We start from the raw sequence: 16,357 nt of genomic DNA, 5'->3' as shown, positions 1-16,357 counted from the left end.
ATGCCGTCGATGGATAAATTGAAGGCTTTGATCAACGAATCCATCGTCAAGCGAGAAAATGCTTTCGCCGCGGCCTCTACTTTATTTAAATTAATTAAAGGGTTGACTAATGAGGCAGATGTGGCCAATATGTGTTTATCTGAGCTCTTTAAGATAGAGAAGGCCTTCAAAGAGGCTGATGAGTTGATTGTTAAACTCAACTCTCAGTTGGAGGAGCCAGAACGGGACGGATCGCCATCGAAATTCGCGGCATTTTTTGAGATTTGCCTGCAGATCCGCGCTGCCCACAGTCAGCTGACTGCGTCTACGTCGGTCGCAAAGACGGGTTCATCCTCCTCTGTTGACCTTCCGATTCCTCGGGTCGAGTTGCCATGTTTTCATGGTAAAATCGAAGAATGGCCCGGCTTCATCGCACTATTCGACGCTCTTGTGCATCAAAGCAACTCCCTGGCGCCTGTTCAAAAATTTCACCTGCTAACGTCTGCTCTCTCAGGTGAAGCGGCTTCTGTCATCTCCGGCTTTGAGCTAAATTCAGTCAATTATCCTCTGGCTTATCAGGCCCTTTACGCTCGGTACCAAAATCCCCGTCGGCTGGCTGACTTGTATGTGAACCAGATACTGGATTCGCGGCCGGCGTCTGTTTCTTCTTTATCCCAGTTGAAACAATTCGCCACCACGCATCAAAATGCCATCAACGCCCTCAAGGCATTGCCCATTCCAGATTTGGCTGATTATCTTCTGTTTTCTCTTGCCTTGCGCAACTTAGACGTACCATCTCGCCAGCTGTTCGAGGGGCAATTATCCTCTGATGACTTTCCTAACCTCACCCAATTGCTCGAATTCACCAATCGACAATTACGAGTGTTGGAAAGCACTTCCATCACTTCGTCCCGTGCGTCTGCGCCAAAGAGGCCGCCTAGACCTCAATCACCAGCGGGGTCAGCGTCTGCTCCTTCATCGTCTGGGCCCTCCTCTGCTGGTCCGTCCTCCCGTCGTCCTGCCTATGCAGGTGTGCGTCCTCCTACATCTTCTGGTTCGTCGTCAGTGTGTGTGTTCTGCTCGGCGAATCACTCAATTCGCCAGTGTCGTGAGTTCAAAGCCATGACCATCCATCAGCGAAGAGCTTTCGTGACTGAGAGGCGATTATGTAGAAATTGCATGTCATCGTTCCACGCCACTGCTGATTGTGGTTCGGATCAGTGCTGTCACACGTGCGGGGGGCGTCACCATACGATTCTTCATCTGGCACCTGTTGGCCCTACGCCCTCTCTTGGTACCCAAACGGAGGAGAAACCAACGAATCAGACTCCCTCTCAACCTTCTGGTTCGTCGGAGCCGCCAGCCCGTGCCTCCACCTCTCGAGGTAGTTCAGTGAGAGGCCGAAGGACTGGCCTGGGGGGGTCTCGCACGCCTCCTAAGGGGTCAAGTTCAGCATCTTCTGGAAGCGGTTCCGAATGACTGCGAATGCGGTCAGCTTGTGGTAACCACTTGTTCCCGTCTTCTCGTCTGTTCTCTTCTTGTCATCTGTTTTCCTCTGTACGGTCTGCCTTGCGTAAGAGTAATAGTCCTGACCACCTTATGCCTACCGCTTGGATCCGCTTAGATAACCAGCGGAATGTTGTATTCGGCCGAGCTCTTCTCGATTCCGGCTGCCAACACACCCTCATCACCCGAGCTTGGGCCACCAAGCTTCGTCTGCGCATTCACCCTGAAGTTGTTCAACTTCGCACCTTAAGTAACGCAGATCGGTTTCGTATCCAAGGGTACGCATACGTTAGCCTCTGTCACCAAGGGGACCCCCCCCATCTCATCATCAAGGCCTACGTCATTGACAGCCCCATAGATCCTCTCCCTGTCCAAGCGTTTAATGGCCGATGGCCCGAGTTTCAGCAATTCAACCTAGCTGACCCACTCTTCTATCTGCCTCGTATCATAGGGATGTTGATTGGATCGGATGTGCTCCCTCATCTTATTCTTCCTGGCACGATGTGCCCATCGTCTGAACTTCCGGGGGCATTGTCTACCACCTTAGGTTGGGTGCTTTATGGGCCCTATGCTCGCCATCGCAAGAAGACTAAACATGTTTCCTTCTCACCTGACACTGTCAACAGTCGCGCTCATCAGGGCTCTCGGCAGCGCGCCTCTCCCTCGTCTTCTGCAGGGTCATCATCTGCTGTACGTTCTCCGTCTTCTTCGCCGCCCAAATCCCCCGTTTCAGTGATCACCTATCAATCTTCCTCTGACAACACTAACTCTGACATAAAATCTCCTGCTGCTGCTGACCTTCAAACCATGGATATGACCCCCTGGCAGCCGTCGGACCAGGAACTTGTCAACATCGTTCGGCGCTTCTGGGAACTTGACAGGGTACCTGACGTGCTTCCGCTGACCCCAGCCGAGAGGGAGTGTGAGATGATGTACTGCGCTGATGTCACCCGTGACTCCAACGGAAGGTACACTGTCGGTTTGCCCTTGACGTCGTCTAGGCTGGGCACCTCCGTCAACGTGGCAACTAGACAATTTATTCGGCTCGAACATCGTCTGGATAATAACCCTACCCTTCGTGTCGCTTATCATGAGTTCATGCGAGATTATCTCGAGAGTGGCCATATGGAATTGGTCCCTGAGTCTTCTGATTGTCCGCGATATGAGCCATATTATATCCCTCACCATCCCGTACATCGTCCCGATGATCCTCCTGATAAAATTCGTGTGGTCTTCAATGCCTCTTGTGCATCCGCTAATGGCAAATCACTCAACGATCTTCTGCTGACAGGTCCGAAGCTGCAAGCGGACATTTCCACCCTCCTGCTTCGCTTTCGTCTATATCGCTTTGTCTTCACCGCCGACATTAGGCAGATGTACCGACAGATCCTGATACTCCCTGAGCAAAGGGACTATCAACGTATAGTCTGGCGTTTTAGCAAACACGAACCTCTCCAATATTATCGTCTGAACACCGTCACGTATGGAGTTTCTTCTGCTCCCTTCATAGCACTTAGGACCCTTCGACAACTGGCTTCGGATGACGGACCCAAGTTTCCTGCTGCTAGGCAAGTATTGCTGGATGAAATTTATGTTGATGACATCTTGACAGGCTGTTCATCCGAGGCTGAAGCTCTCGAGTTGCGACAGCAAGTGCAGGATCTGCTCAAGGCGGGCGGTTTCGAGCTACGCAAATGGGCTACTAATCATCTTCCTCTGCTAGACGGTGTTCCGGCCGACCATTGTAGAGAATCCTCGTCCACTGACCCCCTTCTTCTCGATCGTGAACCAGGTCTCAAGATTCTGGGGCTTGGGTGGAACCCTTCATCTGATCACTTCTTCTATTCTGTTCGGTCGACTTCAACGGCAATCACCAAGCGAACTGTGCTGAGTCAGATGGCTAAAATCTTCGACCCTCTGGGATGGTTAACTCCTGTTACCTTCTATGCTAAAATCTTCTTCCGTCAGCTCTGCCTACTCCATCTGGAGTGGGACCAACCTCTTTCGAATGAGGTTCAGCGCCCATGGTTGCAATTTCAGTCCCAGCTCCCCACTTTGTCAGAGCTTCACATACCACGATTCATCCCTGACGTTTCTTCTTCTACGCATCGGTTGGTTGGCTTCTGTGATGCTTCTGAATCAGGCTACGCTGCGGTCGTTTATCTCCGCACTTTTGCATCGTCTGGTCACTGCCAGGTGTCTCTTCTAGCGGCCAAATCAAAAATTGCTCCTTGCAAGGCTATAACTCTACCTCGTTTGGAGCTGTGCGGTGCTCATCTTCTCGCAAAGCTTATGCATCACCTGTCCACTCGCGTGTTGCAGCATCTCGGCGCTGAGTGCATGGCCTTCTGTGACTCTTCTGTGGCCTTGTCGTGGATCCGCGGCGAGAGTCACAGGTGGAAGACATTTGTCGGCAATCGGGTTGCTGAAATCCAAGATCTCATTCCCTCTGACTGCTGGAGACATGTAGTGTCTGAGGACAACCCAGCTGATTGTGCCTCTCGAGGATTGATGCCTGCAGACATTCATCATCACCCATTGTGGTGGCGGGGTCCTCACTGGTTGTCTTTCGACTCATCCTTATGGCCCTTTTCCTCTGTTGATTCATCTCAAACTGATCGAGTAGACGAAGAAGCCAAGCCGATCTCCGCTTTGATGTTAGCGGCTATCTTCGATGAACCCACCATGATTGACCGCTTTTCCTCGTATCTTCGACTCAAGCGGGTCACCGCCTTTTGTCGAAGATTCATAATGAATACTCGTGGTACATCATTCCCTCGGTCAGGTTTTCTTTCCTCTGTTGAGCTCCAGGAGGCGGAAGCCTGCTTAATACGTCTGGTCCAATCTGTTTATTTCGCCGAGGAGTTGTCTGAGCTTCGAAAGCCATCTTCTCGTCTTCGGCTCATCATGAAGCTTCACCTTTTTTGTGACGAGCATGGACTTATTCGTGTTGGAGGCCGCCTGTCAGCGGCCTTGTTGCCGTATAGACACAAACACCCTGTTCTTCTGCCAAAGAATAGCCATCTCACTCATCTGATTATCGATGATGCCCATTATCGTCTCCTGCACGCCGGCGCTTTAGCTACTCATTCATATATTCGTCGCCGGTACTGGATTCTGGACGGACGTAATGTAGTACGCAATCGACTGCGCAGGTGCAATCGATGCTTCTCGTGCAAACCTCGTCCCCTGGTACAACCAATGGGCAATCTGCCCCCGGAGCGACTATCCTCTGCTATGGCCTTTCTTACCACTGGTGTCGACTACGCCGGACCCTTTTACGTCACGAGTGCCCGACTACGTGGGGCTGTCAGCACGAAGGCATACCTGGTTGTTTTCATCTGCTTCACCACCAAGGCAGTTCACCTAGAATTGGCATCTGAGCTGTCCACTCCAGCGTTCATCGCTGCTTATCGGCGGTTCGTTGCGCGCCGCGGTCACCCTTCCGTCATCTTTTCCGACAACGGGACCAACTTCGTTGGAGCTCATAACTACCTTCGTGACCTTGGTCGCTTATTGTCAGCTCCACAACATCAGCAGAGTCTTTGTGATGCTGCCTCGTCGTCTGGAACCGATTGGCGATTTATACCCCCTTCCAGTCCTCACTTTGGCGGCCTTTGGGAGGCCGCTGTGAAATCTGCTAAGCATCATCTCACTCGCGTTATCGGCGAGCAGAAACTCACTTACGAGGAATTTCTCACCGTCTGTACACAGGTTGAGGCTATTCTCAACTCCCGTCCTCTGTATCTTCCCTCATCTGACCCTTCGGATTTTGAGGCCCTCACACCGGGGCATTTCTTGATTTTCCGCCCCCTCAACGCTCCTCCTGACCATGATGTCAGTTCCGTGTCGGTGAATCGCTTATCTCGTTGGCAGCTAGTCCAGCGATTCCAGCAGGATTTTTGGAAGCGCTGGCGTCAGGAATACTTGCATACCTTGCAGCAACGTCATAAGTGGTTGCAGCCGTCTACCCCTATCCTTCCGGGCACTGTGGTCATCATTCGAGATGATGGTCTTCCTCCTCTGAAGTGGAGTATCGGCCGTATATCATCTGTTTTTCCCGGAGCTGACTCCACAACTCGTGTGGCTGATGTTGCCACCCCTTCTGGGACAATTCGGCGACCAATCGTCAAGCTGTGTCCTCTTCCAAGTCAGTAGATGACTTTCTTCTTTCGTCTGTTCACTCCTTTCAGTTGGTCTTACTGAAGGGATCCTTCAGGGCGGGCGGCATGTTAAGTCGTGAAAGAAGAATGTTGTGTTGCCTAGGTGGTCTGCTTCGGGGGTTTTTTCGACCCGAGAACTAGCGCCATACGGCTTTCGGCGAAAGCATACATCGCGACTTGCGTACGACATATAAGTCAATGTCGTCAGTTTGTTTACCACGAGAACGTGCTTCTAATAAATTCAGAAAAGTTATTAAAATTCATTGCTATTCTATCATCTAAAGTTGAGGAAGATTTGTTTCGCAAACTTCTCGTCACCATACGATTATTCATCTGTTTTCTTCGGTGAAGAAATATTCATCTGCTTTCTTCGGTCATCTGTTTGGACGGAAAATTTGAGGTTGAGCAACCAAAACCAAAGGTGAAGTGCCCTTGGAGCCTTGTGCAACCGGTGGAGTGATCGCCACGAAGCAAGTGCAGAGGAGGTTATCCCCTTTTTCCCTCCTGGAGCCAATTCTGCTACTGAGTTGAGTGGAGGATCACAGGACTTCATACGTCAACGTCGACTTCTGGGTGAGTGCCTTCATCTGATCGGTTGCTCAATTTTCGTAATTATTTTCATCTGAAATTGATCGTTGCAGTTGCCGATCATTTAAAGGGAGTCAATGTCTCAAATAAAAATGTACATAGGTCCTTCGACCATCTGAAAATCTGAATAAATTGATGTTCACTCAATGAACTAAACGGATCAATATTGTCGAAACGGTTTCGTATTCGAATCGGTTCATCAGCCATTTCCAATAATTCCAAGTTCGCAATATATTGCAAATCATCCATTTTGAAGTTTACAAATACACACACTCCATTAAAAACCTATTGTTTTTGAATTTTAAATAGTATGCAAGGCATACGCTAGAATACTGCGATAACTAAATACCACTTGTTGTAAAACACGTGCAATCGCAAGCCGTGCGAACAGTCAAGAATACCAGCCAACCAACCAACCAACCAGCCTAGCCTAGGCCAAATGGTTCGTGACACATGACGAACCATGGTAACGATTCCGTTCCGCCACAAATCGGAACCAACAGGAAGGTCTACGCGGCACCTTCCCCTTCCACAGAAAACGGCACTATTTTTCGTACAGTCGACGGGGATATACCCCCACCAGGCACAATTCGTGTAAATTTCATAAATACACATAGTGTAGTGCTATCCAAATTAAGGATATCCCAAAATTGTCTCCAATTGTGGATGCTTTTTGTTATCCTTTACTTTTCCCTAACGGAGAATTGGGATGGTCGACTTGGTTGCAAAAAACAATTGGAAATAAACGGATTTCAAAATTAGAATTCGAGTGCTATTTCAACCCGATCCTTCTTTCTGGACACTTGGCTCAACAGTTCATCGTTGACAAATATGTCAAGGATTAAATTATTTGCGAACACATCAGAAAGAATGACGCGTCGAGAGCTACGTTGGGCTCCAAGATTATATTGCGTGAAAAACTTCAGAGGAACCAGACGGTGGTGAAAGAATATGTATCCTATCCTACTGAGTTTGTTCATCGGAGGGACACGTTGATTACAGGAGAATTATCAAGATGCAATGGCCATCGTAGCAAAATATGGCAGACCCCCCTTTTCGTCACTTTCACCTGTAACCCCAACTGGCGTAAGATTACTGAGAATATGGGAAGTAAGCTGTTGAACTCTCAGGATAGACCGAAACTAATCGCGCTTTTCATTCCTAGAATAGATCTAATTTCTTTCGACCACAACTTGCCCTTCTTCCTGAAAAGACGACAAAGTTGAAACTTTGCTTTGCCCTCACCATTAAGGGGCAAACATTTGAACGCGTCATCATATACCTAGCGAGTCCTGTCTTTTGTCATGGACAACTTTATGTTGCTCAAGAGCTCGCTCTTGGGAATCCGTAAAGGTAGGAGTGGTAAAGACAAAACATCAAGGGTATTTGCTTAAATCATCTAAGAAAGTTTTCACTAAAAATATAGTATTCCCTAACATTCTAAATTCTATCCAAAATGAGTAAACACAGATGGAATCTTTTCTTGTATATATGCAACCCTCTTAGCTACAAAATTTTTAGACGGGTAAGAAGGTGAGCGAAGCCATGCTAAAACTAGTTACGAATTTGAGCAAGCATAAACATTAGAGAACGAAAATTTATCGGAGAATAGTTGAAGGGCAAATTTGATCAATGTTGCCAACAAAACTGCCCCACAAAGTTCTAATCGCCCTATACAAATTTTCTTTAGCGGAGCTACCTTAATTTTCGAAATAACAAAACTAGTAGAAGCATTTCCGTCGATATGAAATATTTTGAGAAACAATACAGCGCAGTAACCCCTTTCCGACCTATCACAAAGTCCGTGTAGTTCTACGTTTCTGAAATTTAAATAAGCTATAGGTCATTTTATTTTTAATTTGGAATAGCTATTTACCTAACGAGTACATAAATTAAAATTGACACCACCTCCAGATATGATTTTATTTCAAATAATCTAACTAGACTATGAAGTGCTTCAGAATGACCACTGCGTTTTGGAACACCCTGAAAAATCGTGAAAAAAAAAGTCATTCTGAAAAAATTCAACTCATTTGGAAACAACTGAACCCTCTGTTCAGAGAATATTTTCTTTTTGTGGAGCTTTGGCGACAGACATTTATTTCCTAATTCTAGAGAAATAAAATATCGCGCAGTCGCTATTTTGTAGTCCTTTATTTTTTTTTTTGTAGTTTTGTAGATTTATTCCCGGTAACGGGATACGGCAATGAATACATGAATGTATAACTACTCAATTTTGTCTGAATTCTATTATTAATTTCAGTTGATGAAGACGATTCAGGTGATGATCCGGATTATGACTTTCCAGAAACGGACACCGATAATTCACGAGATGCTAATCGGAATTCACCATTATCTTCTATTTTGTCTGAAATGGATCTGAATATTGAAAAAGTGAATGAACTGGATCAGTCCAATGACTCCCCTTTGAAAGCAATTCAAATTTATTTATCTGCCTCGTTGACCGAACCAGGGTGCGATGACAGAAATATGAAGATAACAGTCTCGCGGAAGAAAAGGAGACAAGAAGCCGAATTTTTGTTACTACTGCCACACCAAGCAGCAAAAAATATCTAGGCATTTGGAGAATGAGCATAGCAGTGAGGACGAGGTAAAAAAATTTCATGATGTTACCAAAAGGTAACATCAAAAGGGTCAAAATCTTTGGAGAATTTAGGAAAAGGGGAAACTTTCTTCTCAAAACGAATGAGAATTTCAATGATGGAGAACTTATTGTTTCGCGACGGCCTAAAAACAGCAGACAGTGGAAAGGATTTCAGTGCATGTGCTAACTGTAAAGGATTTTTTTCGAAAAATACACTCCGGGAACATTCCAAATCTTGCGCAAACATTGATTTCAATAATAAAAGATTACCCAATTTACTGAGCAAAAAAATTACAGGAAGACTACACCCTAAGGCATCATCCACGGTAAAGAATCATTTATTTCCACCACCGAGGGATCATGACGAGTTTAGAATAATCCAATATGATAAACTCATCATCTATGCAAATAAAATGGTGGAAAAATATAGAGATGCTAGGCGTTTCGCGGTTCAAATCCTGCCCTTTTCAGATTTGAATAATTGTCTACATGCCGTTAACTTATTTATTTATTTATATTTATGACCCCAAGTTTGTGGACATGGTTTTGACCGCTATGAACAAGTGCGCCCAGTACAGTGAAACAATTAACTCATATGAGAAGCTCCTTCGGTAGCGTTCAGTTTGGGCACACTACTGAAGCAGATTGGCCAAATATTAATTATTGAATGCATTAAAAAAAATAAGGATGTCATGAAAAAAAATGCAAAAGATATTTTGAAAGCTTTCACACAAGAAGTCAACGTAAATGTCCATAAAACCGTTGCGGAAACTCAACTTAAAATGATCAAGTCAAAAACTTTTACACTGCCCACAATGGGAGACATAAAAAAACTGTGCGACTATTTGACCACAAAGAGAAAAGACGCCCTAGAAACCATGAAAATTAGCTTTTCAATTTGGGCCTGGATGGACTTAGCAGAGGCAACGTTAACGTCTCTCCAGGTTTTCAATAGACGACGAGCGGGAGAGGTGAAAAGAATCAGTATAATAGAATTTCAAAAATATGAAACGGTTGAAAACAGTAGTAACGACTTATTTCAATCGCTTTCGGAAAAATACAAAAAAAAAATCTTTTCCTGTGAAAAAACCTAAAACGGGCAACCGAAAAAAGTGGTCTGAGAAAGAAAAAAAATTGGTTACTGCCTATTTAAGGGAACACATTGACAAGAAAATCCCATCAAAAAAGCACGAATGTGACGAATTTTTATCGCATAATAAGGAAATTTTTACAGATAAATGCTGGGTTCGGGCGATGACTTTTGTTTATAATACTTACCGAAACAAGTGATATAAGTACTAGAAGAAAAAATTAATACCAGAGTATATTTTTTTCTGTTTTTTGCTGTTTCTATTCACATTTTATTATGTTGTTATATTCCATGCTGACCATCAATCATTTTCAGAGTTTTGTTTTGTTTTTATTTCTATTTTTAGTCTGTTCATTCTGTACGAAAAATCGATGATCTATTTTTTTTTTGAGATGATTTAATTTTTGTAATGAGTAGGTAAAATGAAATAAATTTTATTCACATGAATGAGCTAGTCTCTCAAACATTAATTAATCACTTATGTTCATGGGCCATTACTCACTGATTTATCAAAAATTATGATCCAATCACAAAACGAAGAAAACCGACTAAGAGATGAACGGTTTATCGGCAAATGCCCGGAACCTATATTCAAGAAGCAGTTAAGGGTTTTTAGTGGGTCTCGAGCTCAGGAAAGTGAGAATCCCCACACTTGTTCCCCCTCAGGAGAGGGTGGTTCGTCTGACTTGCAGATTTTCCCCCTGCTACAAAAAAAAAACTTGCGTTCGTTCATCTGGCTCGATGAGCATGTTCTCAGCATTCTGCACCCATTGAAACCAATGGTTAGTGATTATCTCTAGTACTCTCGTTTCATGATTTATTGTATCTTCTGTTTTTCTGATGGACGTTCTTACCGTGCTTACTTGTAAGCAGTCCGTCTCTGTGAATTTTGATTTCATTGATAAATTTTAGCACTCTTCAAGTCCAACGTAATGTATATTAATTATACTATTTTGCTCTTCTCTGATTAATTATGATTGTTTTTATCATTTTATTAATCAATTTTGCTCTTCCCAGCTTGAAAATGGATGAGAAACTTCATATTTTCTTAGTGTATATTCACCCAAGGGCAAAAATTGAAGAGACCATTTTCACGAAAGCGGCACTGTACAAATACTCGATTATAGTGGGTGATTTCAACCCTAATCAAGCAAAAAATAAACAAATCAAAAAATTTCTCCAAAACGATGCGTTTAGCAAATACACCACACCTCCCACATTTCTAATGGAAAACAATCCGGATAGCACACCTGACCTATTATTTTATTCAACAAATTTGAAAAGAAACATAAAAAAAGTAGAACTTGTCACAGACCTGGGGTCTAATCATCTAGCAATGATGATCACCTTAGACATGCAGTCACAACCTGATAATATAGCGGTGAGAAAGAGCCTACAATTTGACAAATGCGAGATAGATAAGGTCAACCATGATATGGCACAGTTCATAGATTTACATGAAAATACGGGAATAGACGAAAATTACATATCTTTATTCAACAATGAACTGTCCGACTCCATCAGAAGACACACACTTTTGAAAAAACACCACCCTTTTCTGCACGAACTACCTCCCTTCATAATAAGGATGATAAAAAATAGGAGAAAAATGTACAGAGAATACCAACAACGTCAAGATCCAGCTCTCAAACCGCAGATTAATGAATACAATAAGTCAATACATCGAATGATACAACAGTTCAAACAACACACCTGGACTAAGGCTTGTAACGCAATTTGCGAAACCAAAGGAAGGAGCTTTTACCAAGAAATCAAAAAATTATCAAAATACAAAAAATTTCACAATATCCCGACGATCCTAGACAATAACAACAAACCACATAAGTCAGACACCGAAAAGACAGAACTGTTAGCACAATACCTTGAAAAAACCTATCAATACGATAAGGACCCAAAATTTGATGCTAAAATAGAAGAGAAAGTTGAGAGTTGGTATGCAGAATACTTCTCCAAGGAGGTGAATAACACAATATTCGAAATAGAAGAAAGTACTTATTACGAAATCCTACATAAGTCTAAGAACAGTTCGCCAGGAACAGACAACATTCCCTGGAAGATCGTCAAGGAATTGGATCCGTTCATTCACTCGCACATTATTGAGATATACAAATGGAGTATTAATAACTGTATATTTCCACAAATATGGAAATCTGGAACTATCATTCTTATAGGAAAAAGTAATCGAGACCACTCCAAAGTAGAAAACTATAGGCCAATAACCCTCTTACCAGTTCTAGGGAAATTACTTGAAAAGATTATCAAATCTAAACTAGAAGAACATTTTAACAATTTAATACCAAAATACCAATTCGGATTCCGTAAAAACAAATCCACTGTACACCCACTTACGATATTCTTCAATAATATACAAAACGCACAGTTGAATAACAAAAAAACAGCAGCAGTGAGCATCGACATTAAAAAAGCATTTGATAGCGTCTGGACTAAAGGTTTACTATACAAAATTTACAAGTCAAATGCTCCTTCCTACCTCATCCATCTGCTAAAATCCTATTTAGAAAATAGAACACTCAGGATAAAAATTAACGAGACACTATCTGAACCTTTCATCCCCATGCAGGGCACACCGCAAGGATCACCTTTATCTCCACTCCCCTTCAATATTTACTGCAGCGATATAAGTCCAATGGAACAAGGCAACCAATGTACTCTACAATACGCAGACGACACGATGACTATTTCTCATGAAAAAACGTTACAACATTGTATGGAGAAACTACAATTACACCTGAATGACATCACATCATGGTTGTCCAAATGGAGACTCAGAGTAAATCCAGATAAATCTCAGTTGATTATATTTAACCACAACATCAATCAAGACTCCCCAACAATATCAATAAACAATAAAAAACTGAAACCTGCATCGTCAATCCAATACTTAGGTATTCAGGTGGACAATAGAGCTAACTTACGTCTCCACGCCAACAATATGAAAAGGAAAGCTATCGGCAGAGCGAAACATTTTAAATGTTTAACCTATGGAGACCATGGAATTGACATTAAGACTGCTTCCACCATATATAAAACAATATGCCGACCAATGATTGAGTATGCACATCCTTTGTATGCAAATTGTAGAGAATCAGTATTAAAAATACTACAAGTGGCTGAAACATCATCTCTACGAACAATTACCAGGTTGAGACATCCCAGGAACCGGCTAGACAACCCGCCTAATAATCTCCTATAACAATTAACCAAAGTAGAACCGATCAAACGGCGTATGAAAAAATTAAATAGAAAATTCATGAAGAGATTACAAGACTTGAAGGATGTAACTGACCTAGCGCAAGACGATGTGCCTAGACAACCACAAAGAAAATTTCCCACATGCACATTATTGCAAAAACTGAATGAATTAGATATTACATAACTTATATTGTATACTTTTTTTTTTTTGTAAATGCATACAGAATGTGGAATTTATTATTGGCTGAAGGACTCAGGTCGATGGCCTTGAATACATTTATTATTATTATTATTATTTTGCTCTTCTCATTTCATTGTAATATTCTAGCACTTATCAGATCAATTAATTTTGCTTCTGCCATTTTCACTTGCACGATACATGCACTGCTCCTACGTACATCATAATTATTGGTCAACTCACATTCAATGTATTTATCTCTCCTTGTTGATCGAACTTAGACAATGTAGTTTCACCTCCGGCCTATTTCACTGTTACTCTCGGTATCGCAAGTGGACGAAAATGTCCATTTGGACAAAACGATGTTCCCTACATCTTAGGAGTCAATTGATGCAATTGCACCGGCAAATACAATACCTAGTACATCATCAGCATCTACAAAGGCCCCAAGAAAACAAAGAAAACAGAAGAGTTTGACGGAGTTTCCGCACAGCTCAGTTCTCCAGAAGAGGACAAGTTCGATATAGCTGGCAAAAATATAGCAGACAAACGCAGATCATTGTCTCCCTAGACAGGAATTGTCACTGAGAAGCTATTGAGTGAAATATTATTTGAATCACAAATGGGCAACGTTCGGAGGCATACAAGAGTTGTTTTTCAAAATAATGAGCCTAAAACGACAGAAAGTCTCAGATACCAAGAGTTGCAGCCAATGTCGAACAATGTAGAACAATATTATAGAACATTCACGTCAAATTTACATAAAAATAATATGTATGATTAGTTATTGTTATAATTTCTGAGTGTATTCGTTTCATTTTTGTTTAGTGGTGTAAATACTGTGTTTTTTTTTTTGTTTTTGTTAGAATTTATACTTTATGTTGTCGGAACTAATGTTAGAGAGAGAAGCTTCCTATTATTATATTCTCAATATTCTTCCGATTCTATTTTTATATAAATAGAAATGCCGTTCGTTAATCATTTTGTTTCATTTTATTTGACTATATGCTGTTGTACAATATACATCATCGAATATATTTCAAAAAAACTCAGCATAGAACCTAAATGTAGTTGTCTTGTCATGGTACGATACCTTCATCATAAAAAGAGTTTTTATATAAATCTCGAACTTGTTTTGCAGATTCTGATGCAGGTCCCTTTTGTAAATTTGTAAAATTCGCTTCAACAGCAACCTCGTCCGGATGTTCTGGATCATAGTTGCTAGATATACCAGTATCGCCAGTTTTTTCTCAAAAAGTTATGTAGAACACAAGCTGCCATTACAACTCTCTCCACATCTTCTAATCTCAATTCGATAGGATGAAGAAATATTCTGAATTTTGTAGATAAAATTCCGAAAGCATTTTCCACCGCACGAAGGCCCGGGACAATCTATAATAATTGAATGTACGTTTTTCTCTGACCAATTCATTCTGACTAAATGGCTTCAAGAGGTCATTCCTCAAGGAAAACGCTTCATCCCAACGAAGGGAAGACTTTTGTTGCTATAAGAAATCTTCTCTAGAACTCTAGAACTCCGTATTCTCAATTACTCCACCATCGGATACCCTGCTATTAGTCCCGAAATCTACCATAATAAATTCGTAATTGCCATTTACAATTGCCAATTTCCATTACCTCGAAACTATGACTTTGAAACTATTATATTCAATTCATTCAAATTGTTGAGAAATATCGAGAAAAAAAACCGGAAAAAAGTCAAATATTAGCAGTCACTATTATGTTTATCTTTCTTATTCTCAACATCCTGGGCGACCATGGTGAAATGTTGAAGCGTGCGCTACTGTATCCTCATAACATCAAAGTGGAAGAATGTGGAAAGGTCATGAATCTTTTGAATTTCAGAAGTATCATCAAAAGGTATTTGAAATTTTGTATCAAAAACTGCTATCGAAAATTGGCGATAACTTCTATTTTTCAAATTAATTTGAGTTTTCAAATATATCCTGTTCTCCGGAAACTTCAAATAGGTACTCGAATTTGATACGTTTAATCACACGCAAATTTTGCCCTACCAAAGCTCATACTGAAAAATATTTGCATACCTTCGAATAAGCCGGTTTTAACACTTTGTATATTGCTGAACACGTTTCAGGAATAATTTGTCCTAAGGACTGTGGTGAAATTCGAAAATTGAATATGGAGAATAAAAATTTAGGGAAATGTTCTATGTTCTGAAAACCTACGCTCCGAAGTAGGTTTCATAACGAAGGACATTTTCAAGGATGCTTGTGTAGTGCCCCTTCCAAAAGTTTTTGGCAATTTAGCAGAAATTGTCTGTGACTTGAAGGATAGGAAAGCACAGGGCCGAAGATATACAAGTGAACTGAAGCAACACGCTTCATCCTTGTATTATTCCAGCCCAAAAGCATATAAGAAAATGGTGAAAATTATTATTTTCCCTCTGCCTCTACACTACGGAGAATGATCGAGAACATTCAGAGAAGACCAGGACTGAATGATTTTGAGTTCCGAAGCCTGAAATGGAGACTACAAGAAAATAATAGAGAAGACAGGATTTTTGTTCTTTCAATGGACGAGGTCTCTCTAAAAGCCAATCTGGAATATTGTGATAGACTTTTCGTACTCTGGCCGCTCCTTACGGTTGCTCGGGCGCCAGTGGGGCAATCAGTCAAACCCCACGTCTCTCACAGAATCCCCAAAGAATTGGAGAGCCCGGGTAGACTTGAGTATCAGTGGAGAAGGGTATCGATGAAGACTAAGGCGGTAGCGTCTTCTAAGTGTCTGCTTTTCAACGGTCTTTAGGCGTCAGAAAGAGTACTTACCTCTTCTAACTAAACTCTTAGATGAAACTGATTTAATAAATAGACTCTCACTGGCAAAATAATTGGCAACAAAAATAAATGTTCAACTATTTATTTCTATTAAAATAAAACTGTACACAAAAGAAAATAGACAGGTACACTAAATCGTGGACGTCAACGGCTGTGTCTGGTCGGCGCAGGACGGCTGGCAAACTTTCACTTCAGGAA

At 42.0% G+C, this 16,357-nt stretch overlaps 2 protein-coding genes across 2 annotated transcripts; both read left to right on the top strand.

Moving 5' to 3' along the window:
• On the top strand, positions 1 to 1,458 carry LOC123317725. Its single transcript, XM_044904333.1, has one exon. It carries the CDS (start codon positions 1 to 3, stop codon positions 1,456 to 1,458), a length of 1,458 nt encoding a protein of 485 aa, XP_044760268.1.
• Positions 1,459 to 1,986: 528 nt separating this feature from the next.
• Positions 1,987 to 5,643, top strand: LOC123317724. Its single transcript, XM_044904332.1, has one exon. The coding sequence runs from the start codon at positions 1,987 to 1,989 to the stop codon at positions 5,641 to 5,643; it is 3,657 nt and encodes a 1,218-aa protein (XP_044760267.1).
• Positions 5,644 to 16,357: the final 10,714 nt, after the last annotated feature.

This window comes from Coccinella septempunctata, chromosome 7 (assembly GCF_907165205.1).
Source record: "Coccinella septempunctata chromosome 7, icCocSept1.1, whole genome shotgun sequence".
NCBI lineage: Eukaryota > Metazoa > Arthropoda > Insecta > Coleoptera > Coccinellidae > Coccinella > Coccinella septempunctata.
Note: the sequence above shows the minus strand (reverse complement) of the source record. Positions and strands in the feature narration are given on the sequence as shown.